General features: G+C 39.3%; 1 protein-coding gene across 9 annotated transcripts in view; it reads right to left on the reverse strand.

Annotated features, from left to right (window-relative positions):
• The window catches only part of LOC126273053 (centrosomin-like), a 420,328-nt gene that overhangs the window by 116,610 nt on the left and 280,715 nt on the right, over window positions 1-23,003 (reverse strand). For all 9 annotated transcript variants that reach the window (XM_049976456.1, XM_049976455.1, XM_049976451.1 and 6 more), the window contains 3 exons: window positions 19,465-19,658; window positions 5,289-5,462; window positions 1,951-2,094 (listed from right to left, as the gene is read on the reverse strand). In XM_049976456.1, the coding sequence (XP_049832413.1) occupies window positions 1,951-2,094; window positions 5,289-5,462; window positions 19,465-19,658 (512 nt within the window). The remainder of the gene's footprint in view (window positions 1-1,950; window positions 2,095-5,288; window positions 5,463-19,464; window positions 19,659-23,003) is intronic.

The following is a 23,003-nucleotide window of genomic DNA, read 5'->3' on the forward strand; positions in this document are numbered from 1 at the left end:
GGGAGGCAAGCAGGAGGAGGGGGAGGCAAGCAGGAGGAGGGGGAGGCAAGCAGGAGGAGGGGGAGGCAAGCAGGAGGAGGGGGAGGCAAGCAGGAGGAGGGGGAGGCAAGCAGGAGGAGGAGGGGGAGGCAAGCAGGAGGAGGAGGGGGAGGCAAGCAGGAGGAGGAGGGGGAGGCAAGCAGGAGGAGGAGGGGGAGGCAAGGAGGCGGAGGAGGGGGAGGCAAGGAGGAGGAGGAGGAGGAGGGGGAGGCAAGGAGGAGGAGGAGGGGGAGGCAAGGAGGAGGAGGGGGAGGCAAGGAGGAGGAGGAGGGGGAGGCAAGGAGGAGGAGGAGGAGGAGGGGGAGGCAAGGAGGAGGAGGAGGGGGAGGCAAGGAGGAGGAGGAGGGGGAGGCAAGGAGGAGGAGGAGGGGGAGGCAAGGAGGAGGAGGAGGGGGAGGCAAGGAGGAGGAGGAGGGGGAGGCAAGGAGGAGGAGGAGGGGGAGGCAAGGAGGAGGAGGAGGGGGAGGCAAGGAGGAGGAGGAGGGGGAGGCAAGGAGGAGGAGGCAAGGAGGAGGAGGCAAGGAGGAGGAGGCAAGGAGGAGGAGGAGGACATACATTATCCTTGAAAGTAAAAAAATAAAAAATATTAAAAAATTTAAAATAAAACTGTCCAACTTAAAAGTGGAAGCTCTCCTTTACAGGCAATGTAGTACTACATGGAACTAACCAACAGAAAAAGAAACTTCTCTGAATTGGCATTTTTGAAAAAAAAATTGTAAATTATAAAAAGAATTCAAAAGGTGAGAGTAAAGAACTTTGACAGATATGCCCAAACGGAGAATACCATTGTAATCAAAAAGCAATCATCTTTCAAATATAAAAAAAGACTAACGTAGAAATAGCATTTCAAAAAAATTTCTGAAATTTTGCTTTTGAAAATGGTGTTCGCAGTGTCATCTTGGGAGGCCTGTATCTAGGGGCAGGATTTTTTTTTGGGGGGGGGGGGGAGGGGTGGTGTGAAAACAAAACATTATGTGTTTCTTACTTACTCCTGAATTACAACATATGCTGAATTCAGTAACGTCCGACACTATGAAGGTAGCCCCCTCCCTGAAATGATACGGATTACACCAGGTAGTTATTATGCATGCCTCCGACTCAAGCCCATAGGAGTAGAGAGCAATATGTAACGCAGTTTTATTATGCCTTGCAAACAGTAAACAGCACAAAATGTGAAACCAACCCATGTGTAATATTTTTCATGAAAGTCACCCCGCTGCACATTGTCTCACTATTTGCCTTCTCACTAATGAGACTTCACATTGGCCACAGTAATATTAAAAACCGGAACAACACTCAAGTGAAGTTACACTTTTCCCTCTCACGAGAAGTAGTTTAGTGCACAGGGGAACAACCAATGGCACATATACACTTGCGAGCAATGTGCCTGTGAGCAACTCACGAGTCACTCCAAGAAAAACTGACACAGCAAGTCTCACTTTAGCATTCTGCATGCTCACAAGCACTACCAAGTTGTTCATAAGCCACTCAACAGGCATGTATGTATGTATACAATTTAACACATCCTTTGAGCATGTGGAAACCAGCAACACTATACTGGTATGACATTATGGGTATGGGTCAGTAGGGTGAAGCATATGCCCTAAATAGCATCTGAATAAGTTCTTTACCAACTCCAAGATATAGGGGAGCATTGGACTGACTTAAGATATGATAAAAACTGGCGTTATCACAATACTGCTCATCCCAATAAAGATGGAATCCTGCAAGATGAGTAATTCTTAAATGCTCTACGGGGCACGTTCTTTTATGTTCGCAGCTATCAATATGTCTCAGACTCATACACAAGATGTATACAATATGATAGATGTGTAATTCTAACATTCTTATGAAAAGTTGAAACCAAAATTATATTGCGAACCACTTGGATAAAAACTAGAACACACTCACCTGTCCCAAGAGATTATCAATGCATTTTTTCTGCTCCAGTATTTCTTCGGCAGCTTGTTTACTTGCTGATGGTCCATATGCCAATGAGTCACCCATTTTAACAAATTTCTGTTCCTGATGTTGTTCCATTAATTTCTGCAGTTGCTAAAACCAGAACAGTACACATACACAATTAATATCTCAAAACTAGTACACACAACAATCAAATAATTGCAAAGGAGAGGCCAGAACCCTGTGACCCATTTATTTTGTCAATCTTTGGCATAAAGGTCAAGACAGGATCTGCTCAGGTAAAACTCGCTTTAACAATTTAAAATAAGAGGGAATTCTGTATTATAATATAAAGTCTGCAACCTAATAGTTTGAGAAATCAAATAACAACAGATTTCAGAGTGTTGAGGAGGAATGCCCTAACACAGAAAACTGCCACTTGTAGCTGTCATGTTTTAAAACTGTATGTCACTGGAAGACACTTTGCTTGTTAAAGCAATAGGAAGGTGGACAAAGGGATGCAGCTACAAATGATTCTAGGTCTATTGACAGCAAAGACTAGCTAACTTTTATTGGGAAAGTTATTCCACAAAAATGCACATCACTGCATCAGCCATGTGACTTAGTTCTTTCATGAGATTAAGAGCTTAATTATAATGTCGTGAAATTGTAATTTACTTTTCAAAACATGTAGAACTCCTTCAACAAACTGATACTGCGAACACCCACAGCCTTGTACATAATACAGCCGTCAGTCCAAAATTATTTCACACAAATTAATCTTACATCTGGTATATGCACAAATTAACTGTGAAGCCAAGTGTCACCATAAATGTAAACTAAGTTTGTTTTCCACCGCACGCAGTACAGAGCACACTTGACTGCAGGAAAATTGCATTCACCCAACATTCTTCAGACAAAGGTCTTTTCCGTTCTACATATTTAAAATATTTAGTTTCTTTAAGTTAACCATTTATAGATTTCATGGCAGTTTTTGCTCTCTTGGAAAAGAACAAAAATATTACAATTTGTGTAATATGAAGCCATGCACATGGAAGCTGACTGTGATCCAAAAGTAGGGTTTATACCACTGGTCACCATCTCTCTTTTCTGGGATTTTCCTTCTCAAGTACATCTGTAATAAATCAAAATCTATCACTCAGTTTATTGGAAACTAATGGGCTGATTAAACCCGTGAGTGTCGCACTTTATGATGATTCACACCTATGCAAAGGTTATCTTTAGTCACAACAGTGGAATTCAATTTTTTTGGAAACAGAGGTAGTGATCCAAGACCTTTCACGTGAATTACTTTCTTTCCAGTTACCCTGACTAATACGCTAAAGCTTGTGAAAATCAATGGGTCACAATGTCTGGGACTAAATTACACAAGAATAATGTGTTCTCATAAAATTAACTACCAAACCTTTATGTATAAATGAGTGGTTTTTAATGGATTCTTTTCTTGGTAGAAAAATGTCATATTTAAGGTAGAAAGCAAATGGTGTTTTTATTACACTATTATTTATTAAACCCATTTGCAGCTTTTTTAGCCACATAAACCAAAAACTGGTTTGAGATTTGTGTAATTTCCACACTTAGTGCCATGAGTAATTTTTGTTTCTGTGTGATGAACCTTCGTAACCTCTTGGTTCATCCCTATGAAATCCCCAAACCACCTTCCCTACCCTCTGGCTCCTAGCCTTGTAACCGCCCCCGGTGTAAAACCTGTCCTATGCACCCTCCCACCACCACCTACTCCAGTCCTGTAACCCAGAAGCTGTACACGATCAAAGGCAGAGCCACGTGTGAAAGCACCCACGTGATTTACCAACTGACCTGCCTACACTGTGACGCTTTCTATGTGGGAATGACCAGCAACAAACTGTCCATTCGCATGAATGGACACAGGCAGACAGTGTTTGTTGGTAATGAGGATCACCCTGTGGCTAAACATGCCTTGGTGCACGTCCAGCACATCTTGGCACTGTGTTACACCATCCGAGTTATCTGGATACTTCCCACCAACACCAACCTATCCGAACTCCGGAGATGGTAACTTGCTCTTCAGTATATCCTCTCTTCTCGATATCCGCCAGGCCTCAACCTCCGCTAATTTCAAGTTGCCGCCGCTCATACCTCACCTGTCTTTCAACAACCTCTTTGCCTCCACACTTCCGCCTCGACTGACATCTCTGTCCTTACTCTTTGCCTTTAAATATGTCTGCTTCTCTCTCTCTCTCTCTCTCTCTCTCTCTCTCTCTCTCTCTCTCTCTCTCTCTCTCTGTCTGTCTCTCTGTCTGTCTGTCTGTCTGTCTGTCTGTCTGTCTGTCTGTCTGTCTGTCTGTGTGTGTGTGTTAAATCAAAAACCAAATTAAAATTTAGAAACAAATTATACTAAAAATCGATTGTGCAACAGTAGAATCATCAATGTCTTTTGGCAACTAATCAAGTTCAATCAAAAAACATCAAATAGTCAACTGAATGTGTTGTAAGCCAGCTGGTCTGTCTTTCAACGAGAGGTAAGAATAATCCTCGTTCAGTCAATTAAGTTCTTGATTTGTTGAAACCAATCACTACTTAGTCTCTCTATCGAGTGTACATCACAATACTGCATATGTACACTTGGTTCATTTTTGGTACCTAAACCACATCATGACATTGGAAGAATGTCAATGCACTTCGAAGCGCAGTTATCGATGAGCTAGTTTGTGCCAGATTCTTATCAACACAATTTTTTTTAATTTTTTTTTTTAATCAGTCAGAAGCTGTCTGATACGCCACGTCTGACAGTATGACTCCTCTTTCTGCAGCACAACTGCATTAAAAAAAGCATATTCTTGAAGCAGAATTTAATTCTAGGTATACTGTTTAAATAATTTTCAAGATTCAAATTTAAAATGCTGTAATTTTATTCCACTTTTCATAAATGTATAGTCTGAAGTCCAGTTATTAGTATTAATTAGTTTACAGGATATACTGGTAAGGCAGTTTGCAGAAAAGTATAATCCTAGTAATCAACTGCCTCATTATTTCATATGGACTGATTTATCAACGGGCTCCATCAGTATATACACTTACAGTTTATCCTCAGAATAACACTTCTAAAAATCAATAAAATAAGGTAAATAGTCCTTGCAAGACCTAAGTGTTACCCAATTGTTGCCTTTAGTGCCACAAATGGTCTTGGGAAAAGTTCCATATCTACCTTCTTAAAAATCTATGTGGAATTCCTGTGCTGAACCAGCACCTAAGGGAATTATCATGAGCCTACTACATTTCTAGGAATTAAATAATCTTTCATACTTAAAATCTTCCTTGTGGACTCAGACTCGCACTTCACTTACATCCTCTAACTCCAGAATATGCCTTTCAAAAGATTTCTTCTGTTCTTCAAAGTCTTGCTGCAATTGCTTGATCTTCATTTGATGTTGTTCCTCCATAAGTTGCACTGCTTTTGCTGCCTGGCACACCAACTCCTGCTTATCTGCTAATTCCTTCCTCAAGGTCTCTGATTTCACCTGCAGAAGAATCTCTCTTTATTATGTCATGATTATCATAATCTTATTACCAAGACATTTGCTAACTTCCCTCTATAGTTTCTATTACAATAAAGAACCTTCAGATTTTAGAAAAAAGTGAGATATACCTTAACTCAGATGTACAGTCAGTTCAATAAGCAAGTGTTCACCATAATGTTAAATGTAATGTCTGCAGTGACATCTCTGGTAGTGATCTTGAATCTGTACTTCAATGCACTTTTGTTTTGTCAGTTGCTGGTTTGGCTATTTGTACTTATTTACAGCCAATTTAAATGCTGAAAAAATGTGCAATATTTATCAAAACTGCCTTCTGAGGTCTGTTAAGAAGCTATCTGGTTCGAATGAGGCAAACTGGGTGCTTCAAGAGTATAATGATCCAAAACAACATAGATGTCTCTACAGTGTGGAAACAAGAGAATGGGATGCCCATGATGGATTGGCCTGCAATGTCTCTGGATGCAACACTAATCCAAACTGTTTTGTTGTGTATTAAAGCTTAAAAGAAAACCAATACATACTTTGAAGCAGCATTATATAAAATCAGGATGATATGGAAATCATTACCAAGAGAATATGCAGAAAATCTCGTGAAAAGCACGCCAAAGAGCTGCCAGGCTATAACTGATAATGGTGGTGATTGGATTAAAACTATTAAGTAACTGCACAATTAGTAATAACATGTATTTTCATGTAAATATATACTAATTATAGTGTCTTTTGTTTCATACAGACAACAGTGTACACTTTCTTGTGGAACTGACTGCAGCTGCTACATACTACTACTACTACTACTACTACTACTACTACTAGTACTATACTGCTGCTACAGATTACTAACGATTTTTAATTACACTCAGCTTGCATTATGTAACCCAGAACATCAGTCCACTATTTATGTTAACAAATACGGTAAGTTAGTACTTTATGTAAATGACAATTTAGAAAAATACGATACATTTTCACCAGTACTATTTGTCAGCTTTCCACATCTTACTACAGATATAATATTATTGTAACAAACTGGTAACTACTGAAAGGTACGTATCACTATGTACTGTATGAACATAACCTCGTTTGTAATAGAGTTGTTTCTTGGAGTGCTAATGGGGGATTTCCAAATACACAAATTTTGAGACGTTATCAAAAACATACTGTTTCGAAGTATGTTTTGAATTTTCGAGTCCTTCTCACCCCTAACAACAGAAAGTAACTATAAATTTCTGCGTAGAATAAGAAACCCTGCACTGGACCTAGACTCTATTATTTGGTATGATCTGGGTTGCAAATGATAGAATAAAACCATCACCCTACATAACATTCTCATATGCCAGTTTGAGATTTTCACTCTGCAGCAAAATGTGCGCTGATATGAAACTTCCTGGCACATTAAAACTGTGTGCCAGACCAAGACTCGAACTCGGGACCTTTGCCTTTCTCGGGCAAGTGCTCTACCAACTGAGCTTCCCAAGCACAACTCACACCCCGTCCTCACAGCTTTACTTCGGCCAGTACATCATCTCCTACTTTACGAACTTTACAGAAGCTCTCCTGCGAAACTTGCAGAACTAGCACTATTGAAGGAAAGGATATTGCGGAGACGTGGCTTAGCTCCTGTAAAGTTTGGAAGGTAGGAGACAAGGTACTGGCAGAAGCAAAGCTGTGAGGATGGGGCGCGAGTCGTGCTTGGGTAGCTCAGATGGTAGAGCACTTGCCCGCGAAAGGCAAAGGTCCCGAGTTCGAGTCTAGGTCCGGCACACAGTTTTAATCTGCCAGGAAGTTTCACTCTCATATGCTATGACAACAAAAACTCTTGGGGCGAATAAAAACAAAAGAATGATTTCAGACAAATACCCGTTGTACAGTCAATATTGTGAGCAGCCTACTGATGTCCAACTATTTTTTGGCTTCAGTTACACTGTCCCAAAACAGTACATTTTGAAATTTGTTTATTCCTCTATTTAATATGTAAGGATTTTAAGTCACATAAAGTGAATAATTCGGTTAACTTTTACTAAACTACCAGAATGGAAAGTACTGATAATGGCACAGATATTGGTAATCTTTACTTTTAACAATAGGCATGTCAAGATTGTCAAACAGATGCATTTTGGCGACTATCTTCAGTAAGCAGTGGAATATCGTAGAAACACACTAATGAGCCAAAATAATACTACCACATGCCTAATAACATGTTGCTCCACATAGCAGAGCATGTCAAATGGATTCAGCAAGTCCTTGGTAGGTTTCCAGAGGTATGTGGCACAGATGCCTAAGCACAGGTCACGCAAAAGCCTTAAATTACAGACCATTTGTTTGTGGGCACAGAGTTGCCATTTGACAGTGTCAGAGTTGTGTTCCATCAGGTGCAAGTTCAATATTATACTCCTCAAATTACTGAAGCACAATTCTGGCTTTGCCCATGAACAGTCATCCTGCAAGAAGACAGAAGATATCAAGAATGGAGGAACGTGTGGTGCACAAAAACATTCACATATCCACAATTCTCATGCCTTCAATTACTATCACAGGTCCCATGGCAGACTAGGGTAATATCCCACATAGCAATACTGCCTCCAATGGCCTATGTCCATGGCATAGTACACATTTCAAACAGCCGTTTGCCTGGATGACAGCATATACTGACATGACCATTGACGTGGTGTAAAAAGAAAACACTGTCGTTATCAAAACAGTGGGCACGTTTCTATTGATCCACAAACCAATCTCAATAATCCTGTGGCCACTCTAATCACAATTGACAATGTCACTGGGTCAACAAGGCATACAACACTTCTGCCGCAGATCCCCATGTTACACAATGGATTCTGTAAGGTATGCTCCAAAACAGTTTTACTTGCCCCAGCACAAAACTCTGTCATCAGATTTGGCACAGATTGCCATCTATCCTGATTTATGGAGTCAGATAGCCTCCGAAATGATGAGGCGTGGACATCCAAAAACATGTTGCCGAGTTTCGCTCTCACCACCCTTCAACCACTTTCCGTATGTGCTCATGACAGTAGCACAAGAACAGCTGAGCAGCTTTGCCATCCCAACATATTTGCTCGAAGGGACCACCACCACCACAACCACTGCCTTTTCTGACACACTTTAAAGAATCTTCAAAGCTGGAAAAGCATATAAAGGCTTTTGTGTTTTATGACTACATAAAATGTGTACACACTTTCGCACTACAGATACAAAATTATCATCCAATCTACAATGACAACTTCAGCATGGGCTAGTTAGTATCGTTTTAAATTTTTATTTGTGCATCAGTTTCGTTCCTTAGTATCCTGGAGAAACTAAAAGGTATCAGACAGATTATACAATGGTAAGACAGAGAGTCAGGAACCAGGTTTTACATTTTAAGACATTTCCAGGAGCAGATGTGGATTGACCACAATCTATTGGTTATAAACTGTAGATTAAAACTAAAGAAACTGCAAAAAGGTGGGAATTTAAGGAGATAGGACCTGGTAAACTGAAAGAACCAGAGGTTGTACAGAGTTTCAGGGAGAGCATAAGGGAACAATTGACAGGAATGAGGGAAAGAAACACAATAGAAGAAGAATGGGTAGCTCTGAGGGATGAAGTAGTGAAGCCAGCATAGGATCAAGTAGGTAAAAAGACGAGGGCTAGTAGAAATCCTTGGGTAACAGAAGATGTATTGAATTTAATTGATGAATGGAGAAAATATAAAAATACAGTAAATGAAGCAGGCAAAAAGGAATACAGACGTCTCAAAAATGAGATTGACAGGAAGTGCAAAACTACTAAGCAGGGATGGCTAGAGGACAAATGTAAGGATGTAGAGGCTTATCTCACTAGGGGTAAGATAGATACTGCCTACAGGAAAATTAAAAAGACCTTTGGAGAAAAGAGAACCACTTGTACGAATATCAAGAGCTCAGATGGAAACCCAGTTCTAAGCAAAGAAGGGAAAGCAGAAAGGTGGAAGGAGTATATAGAGGGTCTATAAAAGGGCGATGTACTTGAGTACAATATTATGGAAATGGAAGAGGATGTAGATGAAGATGAAATGGGAGACATGATACTGCGTGAAGAGTTTGACACAGCACTGAAAGACCTGAGTCTAAACAAGGCCCCGGGAGTAGACAACATTCCATTGGAACTACTGACGGCCTTGGGAGAACCAGTCATGACAAAACTCTACCACCTGGTGAGCAAGATTTATGAGACAGGCGAAATACCCTCAGACTTCAAGAAGGATATAATAATTCCAATCCCAAAGAAAGCAAGTGTTGACAGATGTAAAAATTACCGAACTATCAGATTAATAAGTCACATCTCAAAATACTAATGCGAATTCTTTACAGACGAATGGAAAAATGGCTAGATGCCGACCTCGGGGATGATCAGTTTGGATTCTGAAGAAATGTTGGAACACGTGAGGCAATACTGACCTTACGCCTTATCTTAGAAAATAGATTAAGGAAAGGCAAACCTACGATACTAACATTTTGACAATGTTAACTGGAATACTCTTTCAAATTCTGAAGGTGGCAGGGGTAAAATACAGGGAACGAAAGGCTATTTACAATTTGTACAGAAACCAGATGGCAGTTATAAGAGTCGAAGGGCATGAAAGGGAAGCAGTTGTTGGGAAGGGTGTGAGAGAGGGTTGTAGCCTCTCCCTGATGTTATTTAATCTGTATATTGAGCAAGCAGTAAAGGAAACTAAAGGAAAATTTGGTGTAGGTATTAAAATCCATGGACAAGAAATAAAAACTTTGAGGTTCACCAATGACATTTTAATTCTGTCAGAGATAGCAAAGGACTTGGAAGAGCAGCTGAACAGAATGGACAGTGTCTTGGAGGATATAAGATGTCATCAACAAAAGCAAAATGAGGGTCATGGAATGTAGTCGAATGATGCTGAGGGAATTAGATTAGGAAATGAGACAAAGTAGTAAAGGAGTTTTGCTATTTAGGGAGTAAAGTAACTGATGATGGTCAAAGTAGAGAGGATATAAAATGTAGACTGGCAATGACAAGGAAAGCGTTTCTGAAGAAGAGAAATTTGTTAACATCGAGTATAGATTTAAGTGTCAGGAAGTCATTTTTGAAAGTATTTGTATGGAGTGTAGACATGTATGGAAGTGAAACGTGTATGATAAATAGTATGGACAAGAAGAGAATAGAAGCTTTCGAAATGTGGTGCTACAGAATAATGCTGAAGATTATATGGGTAGATCACATAACTAATGAGGAGGTATTGAATAGAATAGGGGATAAGAGGAGTGTGTGGCACAGCTTGACAAGAAGAAGGGACTAGTTGGTAGGGCATGTTCTGAGGGATCACAAATTTAGCATTGGAGGGCAGCGTGGAGGGTAAAAATCGTAGAGGGTGACCAAGAGATGAATACACTAAGCACATTCAGAAGGATGTAGGTTGCAGTAAGTACTGGGAGATGAAGAAGCTTGCACACAGGATAGAGTAGCATGGAGAGATCATCAAACCAGTCTAAGGACCACAACAACAACAACAACAGTATGAGAGAAATGTGTGTAGCCATAATTCTTTTGTGTTTCCTCCTGTCAGGCCACTAAGCATGCAACACAGAACACTCCCAAGACAGCAGACATCACAGTTTGCATTATTATGTTGTTTCTGTCAAGGCTCCTCAAATTCACTTGACACAGAAGTTTTGCCCTTCTTTGCATCTTAACTGCTGCATCAGATGCCATCAACAATTATCTTACACAGGGTGTCTAAGGAGGAATGGTTAATATTCAGGGATATTACAGGAACATGCACTTGAAGCCAGAAACTCTGTATGGACACATGCCCTATTCTGAATGGTTTCCAACACAGAACACATTTAAAGTCACTTTTTTAATACTTTCCTTGAATAAATCAAACTGCAGCCACTAGCAAAAATGTGCCACAGTACACAATTAAAATACAGTACTACTAGTCTGCACAAAGATAGCAACAGAATATTGGAAATATTGCACAACATGCATGCTCTATACCTTAGATAATTTTTTCTAGTACACTTTCTGATAATTTCTAATTGCCCTATGCCAACCTCTACATCTTTATTTCCCCTACACTACTGTGGTATACTGTAAACAATGTCAATTTATCAAATAATACAGAAAAAATATTTATCTCAGAAGCCATTCGGAATAGGGAAAATGTCCTTATGAAGCTTTTTGCTTCAAATACCCATTTCTCCTGGGACACCCTATATATTCATAGACTAGTCTGTTACAGCAATTTATTTTCCTTTTACCACCCCATTAAATACAGGTTTCAACAATGAATGGCATTATGTTAATTACTCCAACATATATACACTATATGTTACCAGTACCTAGGCATCTGTTGCTTGAAAGTTTGTGCAAAGCTTTTGAAAGTCAGAAATAAAAGATGAATATCTTTTTTCATCATCTTGCATTGTGTGTTTGTTTTCAATTACACTAATTTCTTCTATCACCCAATGATCTTCTTTAATCATTGCATTCCGTGAAGTGTTTTTGTATTTGCCAATGTGCATTGTCTATATTGCCCTGTTTCAATTTTGTATGTATCTCTTGATAAGTATCATCCATCTATTCTTCATCAGCTTTCTACATTTCTGGTTAACTTATCTTCCAGGTGGGCTGTATTATTCCTGCTCAGTTTTAGGACCTTCACATTTTTTTTTTTTTATTTATTCATTAATTTCAGCACTTTATTGTCAGGTATGAATGTTTGAGTTTTTCAATTGAAGAACTGTTTCTGTAGAGTTCATTACATGCATTACATCAGTTTTTCACACAAAAAAACTAAGAAAGTATTCTCCTGCCAGAAGTTCTTTGCAGGTAGTCTTGTACTTATGGCTCTTTCAACTTGCCTAGACTCCAATATTTGAAACACTCTCTCCAATTTTCAACAGGCATTTTATTCATGTTAGATTGTGATCACTGTCAATATCAGCACCTAGACAACTCCTGAGGTCCTTAACTATGGTAGATTCCTGGATCTTTGTTTCACTGAAATGTAATCAATCTATTAATCTAAGTAATGCCTTCTCAGAACATTTATTCACAATAATGAACTTTCGTCGAGCCAAAAATGTTATTAACACTCTTCCCCTCCTCCCCCATTTTGCACGCGCAGAATGGACTTCAATTATATTTTGTTCCATACCTTCACTAATTACTGCACTAAAATGTCATGAAGGTTAAATTCTCATTTCCTTTAATATATTTTAAAAGGTCTTTAATATTATTACACACTGCTTTGCTTTCATCCTCATCTGTGTTTGCAATGTGTCATACGTATGTTTTGTCTGCTGGCGGTGTATCTGAGCAATGACTTTTCTTCCCTGGGGAGATGGTTGCTTCTCTTCGCGAAAGAGACATAGCTGTTTTCATTGGCACGGCTTGACATAATGCTCCGCCCTGAACATCTGTTTGTCCATATCAACAAAAACTTAGCAAGAGGAAACAAACATGCCATCAGCTAAAATTCGGCCGGAAGGGGGGGCATTCAAATAATGATGATGATGATGATGATGATGATGATGATGATGATGATGATGATGATGATGATGATGATTTGGTTTGTGGAGTGCTCAACTGAGCAGTTATCAGCACCCGTACAAATTGTCCACCTTTGCTCAGTCCAATTTCGCCACTTTCATGAATGAGTGGGCAATCAGAGCCATCAGTTACTTACAGCATGTGAGGGTTTTGTTCCAGAACATGACAATGGCTGGGATAAATGCACAGCAGAAAGGAAGGGAACACACAGATATAGGATTCAACAACAGGCAAAGTAAGTCTTCACACATATAGAAAATACTACAACATAGGATTATACAGTCAATCAGTTGCAGGTAGGTACACTGACCTAGATTTCAACACCTACTAGAGGTATCTTCATCAGAATGAAATTTTGCTAAAGCCTATAAAATAATAAATACAAAATCACGTGTGACCAAAATATATTAACGAAGATGACAATTTTCATGATGTACAAAGGTTACTTACACAAAATAACATTGCTAAAAAGCAATGGTCAGGATTTAGGGCAGCTATGCTTAAGTCAAAAGTGAAATAAAACATCTCAGCCTTTACCACAAGTGGCCTGCTAGGAACAACAACGCACCGATTGGTCCAGTGGCTTACATAGCTTCCACAAAAACTAATACGAGTTGTGCTGCCTATCAGGTGCAGATAGTAACAAGAGTCCATTTGAATCATAACAACAGAAAAAAATGACAGTTAATTTTAAAAATAAAATATAAAGAAAGAGCTTAATATCTTTTTGAAAATACACAGTAGTCAAGCAGATTAAGTGTAATAGATCCACCTGTTTACAGAAATTACAATTACATGAAGGAAAGAACGATAGAAGAAAATGTTTTGGAACCAGAAGCAGGGAAACTACAGTAAAAAATAGGGGAATCAAAATTCCACAAGTGGTGGATTGAAACTATTGACAAAAATTTTTTTGTTATGTAGTTTTTGTAAAATTTAAGACCCATATTTGTTCACAGTTTTTGAGGAGAGTATGGTTTCAGAGAGAGAAGAGAATCCAGCCCCATGATTGAAAAAGAAATTAGGCTTCCCGTTAACATCATTACGCATTTGCTCAAACAGTTTCAAGAAGAATGGCTTTTTAATGTGAATCCTGGGCCCCAAAATAAAAGTCACCATCCGATGTGGTTGATTGTGATCAGTATGAAGAGTGCATACCATGAGTTAGCAAGGTTTCTTTATGAACAAATAAAAAAATACTTTGTTTTTCGAAATTATTATTGTAGACAATAGACAAAATCTACTCAGTAAAAGTAAAGATCGGCAGTGTGGCCAAGACACTAAATCGTTTTCATTAGACATTACAAACCTATGTACTAATGTACCTGTTTCAACAACCATTGACATTGTCAGGAAAAAAACTTAACATACTTTTAGAGAACATACTTTTGATCTGCAAATCACTGATCTAATTCGTTTGCTACAAATCAAATAGTACCAAAATACAACTATTTTGTTTTAAATGGGAAGTTATATCAGCCCAATGGCCTGGCAATGGGTAACCCACCGGCAGGCATCTTGGCCAGTATTTTCAGCTGCTGATCTTAGTATTTTGTCTTATACTCGCTACGTAGATGACATTTTGATCATATGCAGTGATTCCCAGAAAGGAATTAAGCATTTGTTTGAAATTTTTAATAGTTTTCATGGAGGGGGGGGGAATAAGATTCACTTGCGAGTTAGTAAATAACTAACATCAGCTTAATTACTTAGACCTCAGTATTGCTATTGACAAACAACAGACTTACTTTCGGTATTTTTCGTAAAGCCACTAATCAGACCAAATTGTGCCTACTAGTTCAGTCACCGTAATTCTCATAAAAAAGCATTTTTCCATTCAGCCATTTATTGTGCACTCTCTCTACCTTTGTCAGCTGACAAGCTTAATGAAGAGATGAACATAATCAAAACTACTGCAGTTAATAATGGCTATGATCCCACATTAGGTGACAAGATTTTCAAAGTCAAAACTGGTGCTAAAGTGACCACTTTATGAAGCAGTGCTACAAAAATGATCTCAATTGCGTATTAGGCCCTATTTCATACAAAATTGGTCGTTTTCAATAACTTGCAAAAAACACCCATTCACAATCTCAAGTCCACAGTTGCTCCGATACACAATTCAGTAGTGTATAAAATCACTTGTGATACATGTCCTGTTTATTATATACGACAAAAATGGAAGGTCTTTTAGTGTCAAGGACAAGGAACATTTGTTGGGAAAGAGAGGTACTAATGTACACAATTCCACCTTGGCTGATCATCTGCCAATTTCTGGACACAAACCAAAATGCATAGAAATTTGCATTTTACATAGAGAAAAGAAAGGTCACAGACACAATGTACTTGAAGAGCTGGAGATATTCAAGCATATTTCTAAGAACAACGGCCTCGTCCTGAGTCAACAGTTACAACTATGTAACAAAAATTTTTTTAATGGTTTCAATCTACTGCTCACAGAACTTCGATTCCTCTATTTTTTTTACTACATTTTCCCTGCTTCTGGTTCTGAAACACCATTTTCTGCTAATCTCATATCTGTGCACTGCTGAAGTTACCTTTGTGCAAATATTTTCCATACTATACAGCTGTTAGAAAAAAATTTACAATGTCATTCCATCCTTTAAGTAATTGTAATTTCTGTAAACAAATGGCTCTATTACACTAAAACTGCTTGACTACTGGTTATTTTCAAAAAGACATTGAGCTCTCATTCTTTATATTTTGTTTTTAAAATACTCTGTCTTTTTTTCCAATTATTTCTGATATAAAGTTTCAAGTGGGCACATTGTACTGTTCACACCTGACAGATGGCGCAACTCTTATCGTTTCATGACAGCAATTTAAGATACTGGGCCGATCAGTGTGATCATGTTCCCAGCTATCCACATGTGGCAAAAGCTAGAATGTTTTGCATCACTTTTGACTGCAGCATAGCTGCTCTAAATTCTGACCTTTGCTTTTTAGCAATGTTACTTTATGCAAGTAACCTTTTTATGCCATGAAAACTGTCATCTCAATTAATGAGTTTTTTGTCGTACCTGTGTATTATTTTATACATTTTAGCAAAATTTCATTCTGATGGAGACACTCTTAGTAAGTGTCAAAACCTAGATCAGTGTACCTACTAGTTATGTGCAATCTGTTAACTGTATGACCGTATGTTGAAACTAGTATATGGTTGCTGAGTAACAGTCATGTTCAACTCCGGAAAATAATACAGTTTTATTCTCCACCATAAAGTTTGACTGAAACAGAAAGGGAAACAATGACAATAGGCTACTGCTTCTTACGGAGTCAAGGGAATCCACTAACAGTAAATTTTAATCACTACTAGAAAACAGGGTCTGTCTCTAGTGCTGGTAAGGTAGATAGCACAACTGTCATAGTTTCTAACCACTGCCTAGTTCTGCATGAAGAACACTTACCACAATGTAAATAAGCTTCCCAAAGCAGAAGTAGTTGGAAAGAGCTATGGTAGTTACCGCAAGGGCAATGGCAATATATCTTTTTGTTACAGTGAATTACTAATAAAACCAAGACACAGCTGGTAAAATTGATGTTTCACAAATCATGGCTTAATGCACGGAGGAGTTCCCGACTTCCTCTGATAGCCATCACCTGACAAACATGTGCACCAACTTCTTTGTTGTATACAGGAACACTTGTCTCCATCAAAATCTAACATGAACAGAGTGAGGCATGGTGAGTTATGCTTTCAGATTAATTATTCAGCTAAGTTTCCAATGAACAGAAGAGTGCCCAAGACTGCATGCTATCAGTTTGTTAGATGAGGACGTATAGCCACACACTGAACTGCAACCTGTTGGCACCCTCTGTATGTGGGGGATGGAAGCCTCAATGAAATAGCTATGTTAAAATGAGCACTGGCTTCTTCTCACTAGCTATGGTCTTGTGGAATTTGATTCATGAATTAGAGATTAATGCCATCAAACAAAAAACCTTGGGCAGCGCAGTGACTGGCTACGTTACTGGTAGTTCTCTTACTCAATCTGGTGAAATTAAACTTGGAAAATTTGGCTATAGCCAAAAATAACCTAATTAATTAGTAAATAACTCAAATTATGGATTATCTCCCACTAATGTTTATTAATGAAATGATTCTATTATTTAAAAGAAAGTTTTCTATATTTTTTGTGCTACAGATCTGAGGTTCATAATTGGTCAGACAATTTATACCATAAATTTAACAAATAAGCAACTCCTAGATGTGTTTGACACATTAGAAATTTATTGAGAAAGTAAATGATACACTAGAGGTACTAGCTTTTTTTTTCCTTATGAATTTTGTTTTAGGTGTTCCCATTGCACCACATTTTTTACTGTGAGATAAACTATTTGGTTAGTGAAGATGTTTGCTCATTATTCTTGATACTGGGATGGTCATGTGTAGAATATCTGTCAGTCTATAGGTACAAAGCATTATGGAATTTAAACTCTCTTTGTTTCTTTTCAGCTTTTCATTCTGTAGTGTTTCCCATAGAAGTATGTCTTTTATAGAGTCTATATTTTTTTTTCCATCCGTACTGTTTTAACCATGGGAGCTGAATGGTTCATGTCCTCCATACCGGACAGTAGTATTTTTGTGTAAAAACTGCACAACAGACAAACAAGCTGCCAAACTTTTATCCTCTGCTATATATATATATATATATATATATAGTTATTTAGGTTGCTGCAAATGCGATGCTTATGTTTTCATGCATTTTGCAGTGTTCATCAAGGTTACACACTCTCTCATATGGTTATAGCTTACTAACAATTTCTAGCTAGATAGTACATAGGTACACTGGAGGAAATGACATATGCACTTTTAGGGACATCTGCTTTAAGATATTTTAACTGATGGTGAAGGGTTGTGATTCCTAGCTTCAATGTTTTCTGTAAATGTGTTTACTGCTTCTGAATGTGTTTATCAAATTTATCTTTTTGTTCCTGATAAATTCATTAAAAAATATTGTTCCTTATAAATAAATCTGTGGTATTGTACATATCTGCCTGGGTTATCAAAGTTTTATTTGCTATATCCTTTGTTTAGAGTTATTTGTTATTAATTTTGTTCAGTTGGTGTTATTGCACAATATTCTTGTCTTTGTCCTTGTGTCAAGTGGTTTTTTAATGATACACTAAGCTGGTGGTTCTTTCGTATTTTCCCCCCATTTCATTTAATAATGTTTGTGTGATACACACAAACATTGCAGGCATTCTGGTAGTATTAGTTAAGCTTGGGCCAACAATTATGGCTTTATTTGTATGTCATGTCAAACACATTCTGAAGAATTTCACTTTTGTGTCGCACTGCAGTTCTTTACCAAAGTCTAACGTGCTCAATAAGTCTTCAGTGCAATTTACTTAAATTTATATGAGCAATGGGTAGTCCACGTTGAAATATCAACATCATTTGCAATAGGATGGATTGCTATTCACAATGAAGATGAAAAGCTGAGTTGCAGACAGCTACAAAGAAAAGACTGTTAAACATTGAGCTTTCGGCAAAAGCTTCGGGTGGGGAGAAGCAAGAATGCACACACACGACACAACACAGGTGCAACACACTGGCTAGGAGCAGTCGGAGACAGCAGACTGTGTGTGTGAAGTGTGCTTGATTGTGCGTTTTCCTTTCTGCAGAAAGCTTTGGTCAAAATCTCAATGTGTAACAATCTTTTAGTTGTGCCTATCTGGAAGTCAACATACATCTTTACAGTGAACAGCAACGTATCCCAGGATAAGTGTGGCTAAATTTGACTGAGACTGCAGTCATGTGTGCAACCTGAGTTTGTGCGTGTCGTCTATTTCTGACGATGGCTCTAAGGGCCGAAAGCTTTATTTGTGACAGTATTTTTGTTGTGCCTACCAGCGACTCAACATCTCCGCTGTATGGTGAGTACCAACTTTCCTTTTCATAATAGTGTTACATTCCATCCTAGATTTTTCCATTATTTGGTTATAATATACTTATTTTTATTTGAATACATTTACTGATCATCAAGTATCACTTGAGAGTGTTCTTTCGAGCACAAATTTCTGGGGAGGGGGGCAAGAAAAGTTCAATAGGAACCAAATCTCTAGGTCAAATGGATCACCACACTGTTGTGCAGAAGCCATCAGCATGCTGTAGGGTGTCACACTTAGTCTTCCGAGGCAGTTGGTTCTCACAAGCACATTGTGATTCAAATTTGATATTACAATGAACAAATTTATTAACAGTACCCTGTGAATCTCTCAGCTCAATAGGCAAAGAAAAACAAACTGAAAAGAATGGTAGGATTCCAGTGACGACATTCAAAATTGTTCAAAATATTTTAAAAACTGTGGATACTATTCAGTTTGGGCTAAAATTTAAATTAAAGTTTCCATATGTTCTTATGACTATTATATTTAATGTCATAAAACTGATTCTTACTTTTAATTCTATATTTTCTTTAACAATTTGTTCTTTGTCATCTGATCCACTCATATGGTCCATTCGCTCCTCCAGAAAATATATTCGGAGCTTCAGATTGAAGTTTTCCTTCTGAAGATGACCAAGTTGTTCCTCGTACTCCTTCATCGTGCGGCCACGGTTTGGAGATGTTCTTCCTGGAGATCGTATGGCAACTGGAAACAGAAAAATTACACTGTAGTACCTTCTGCAGCCTGAAGGCTTCCAATTGGAATCAGACAATTTATGAAGGCAGGTTCAGGTATGAAGTCTGAAATGTGATCTGGACTAAATATATACAGGGTGTCCCTCATAAAGAGTCGTAACACGCCTCTTCTCTGGTATTTTGGCAGATTTTTGCCATTTTATTTTTGCAATGTGTAGCTGGAATCAACCCAACCAAATACTGTGAATGAAGTCAGTTTGTTTCTCGTTACAAACAACGTTATTTCTGAAATGAAATGTTACAAGCCAATTCAATGCATGAAGTAATGCTTATTCTCTATGTTTATGGCCCTGTTAATACATACAGATAAATCTGTATTGCCCAAGACAATCTGGCCCCACTTTATGAATTCCATGTTAAAAATCATTTAGTTTGTAATGGTAAACAGCTCACTGTCTTGTATCTACACCAGGTGACGTCTTAAGCAGCATTTCTTTGGGTTGACTCCAGCCACACAATGCAAAAACAAAATTACAAATATATGCTGAAAACACCAGAGAAATCGTGCCCGGCAGCTCTTTGTAGTGACAACCTGTTTACATGTATCACGTTATGAAAACTTCTGCCTATTGTACAAATGAGTTAATGTGTTATATACTGGAATTGCTTGTACAATGACAATTTTTCAGGTATATTCAGTGATATATATGAATATTGTCTGCAAAATAAGCTCTAAATGAAATTTATAGGAAATGAGTAATAAATTGAAACATTATAGCTGATGCAGCTATAAACTTGTTTCCCTGTCATCATTTTGTTGGGAATGTCAGCAAGAAAATGTTTCGTAAGTTTGAAAGTATGTGTAAAATTTTGTTGCAAGTCTTTAATTGCTTTTATTTGCAAATATTGGACGAATGCAGCCATTGTATTCGTGCACAGTGAGTTATGCTGCCTCAAGGCACAAAGCATATACACAGTTTCTAACTGCAGTACCTTTCTTACTGTGTTTAAGGTTAACATAATACTTTTTAATTGGTAGATTATGATTACAATTTTAATTTGATCAATTATTAAATGAAATATTGAAAATAAAATTAGCCTACACCCAGAATGGCGTGCCATGAACCAAGTAAGCCACGTAGTAATATAGATAACTTAACACAACTCTGTTCAATATGTCCTCCATGAACATATGCAAAGCTTACGTGACCATCAGTCATCGAGCTGTCCGTGTAAACCACTTCAGAGCCCCAGAACAAGTCAAGAATTGAGAGGAAGTGACAGCAGAGAGTCGCAGGGTTAATGGAGTCCTTAGGGTCTTGTGAAAGGTCCAGATGAAGGTGCGGACGAGGTGTACACCATGGAAGCATACATGATCGGCAGTAACAAGAAGGACTCCAGTTTGGAGAGAAGGGACTGCAAGCAAACCGCAATCATTAGTCCTGACCTGGGCCACCGATGAGGCAGATGAACTGCCATGGGTGGGAAAAGGAGATGGTAATTCGGATGCTCAGGAGAACTATGAATGTGTGCAATGTAACTGGTGAGCAGTTGTGCACATCTGATATGCAATGGAGGGACCCCAACCTCCATCAGTACAGTGGTCACCAGACTCGTCCTGAAACTTCGTCGCTAGTCTAACCCTGAATGGCGCACAGGGTTGAGTAAATGCAATGCTGAAGGTGCTGCCGAACCATAAACCACACTCCCATAGTCAATTCATGATTGGACAAGGGCTCTGTAGAGCCGCAGCAATGTAGAGCGATCTGCACCCCAATTGGTGTTGCTCAGGCAGCAGAGGGCATTGAGGTGCTGCCAGCATTTCTGCTTAAGCTAATGAAGATAAGGAAGCCAAGTCAATCGAGCGTCGAAAATCAGTCCTAAGTACTGATATACCTCCACTACAGTGGATGGATCGTCATGAAGGTAAAGTTCTGGTTCCAGATGAATGGTTTGACACTGACAGAAGTGCATGATACACAACTCTGCAGCTGGAAACGGGAAGCTGACTGCGCCTTGTGGATGGCTTCCTGTAGGCGACACACTGCAACAACAGTACCAGAGCAGCAGTACGAAATGCAGAAGTCGTCTGCATACAGAGTAGGTGAGACGGAGGGCCCAACAGCTGCTGCTAGACCATTAATGGCCACTAGAAATAAAGAGTCACTCAATACAGAGCCCTGCAGGACTCCATTCTACTGGATATGGATGGAACTATGGGAGTCAATTACTTGGACATGGAAAGTATGGCGCGACAGGAAGGTTTGGATAAAAAAAATAGGGAGCAGGCCCCAGAGACCCCACTCATACAATGTAGCAAGGATATGATGTCACCATGTCATGTTGTATGCTTTACGTAAGTAAAAAGAGACAGCAACCAGGTGTTGCTGTCTGGAAAGGCTGTTTGAATGGCAGACTCTAGGGACACAAGATAATCGATGGTAGAGCAACCCTGGGAGAAGCTGCCCTCACATGGAGCCAGTAGGCCACCTGACCCCAGGACCCAACCGAACCACCGACATACCTTATGTTCCAGCAGCTTACGAAGAACATCTGTGAGGCTGATGGGCCAATAGCTATCTACATCAAGCAGGTTTTTACCGGGCACAGGAATGATGGTGCTCTCCTGCCATTGCGATGGAAAGACACCATCGCACCAGACCCGGTTGAAGACGACAAGGCGAAGTCACTAGTAGTCAGGTGAGATATGTTTAATCATCTGGCTGTAGATCCGACCAGGCCCAGGAGCTGTGTCGGGGCAATGTGCAAGGGCACTGAGGAGATCCCACTCTGTAAATGGGGCGTTATAGGACTCACTGTGGCGTGCAGTGAATGAGGAGGAGATTCCCTTACAGGCGCCGTTTGAGAGTGCATAAAGCTGGGGGGGGGGGGGGGGTTTCCTCCATCGCAGAGGCTCGAGCATAGTGCTCGGCAATCGTGTTTGCGTTGGTAGATAACACGCCATTTATAGCAACACCAGGAACACCTGTTGCGGTCTGATACCCGAAAAGACGTTTGAGCTTTACCCAGACTTGGGGAGGTGGTGTATGACACCCAATGGTCGAAAACTCTCTCTTCGAACACTCCTGCTTCCGTCGTTTGATAAGTTGGTGAATGCGGGCACAGAACTGTTTAAAGGCTATGATGTGCTCCAGAGAAGGGTGCCGCTTATGTGGCGGCAGAGATCGCCGACATTCCTCAATTGCTTCAGCGGCCAGCAAGGGACTGCCTTAAGCCTCTGACACCCTAAAGAGCGAGGGATTGCGTTTTCTGCCGCAGAAACAGTTGTTGCGGTCACCTGCTCAACCATCACATCGATGTCACCGTGTGGAGGAGATTCAACGGTGACATCAGA

Source organism: Schistocerca gregaria, chromosome 5 (genome assembly GCF_023897955.1).
Source record: "Schistocerca gregaria isolate iqSchGreg1 chromosome 5, iqSchGreg1.2, whole genome shotgun sequence".
Classification (NCBI taxonomy): domain Eukaryota; kingdom Metazoa; phylum Arthropoda; class Insecta; order Orthoptera; family Acrididae; genus Schistocerca; species Schistocerca gregaria.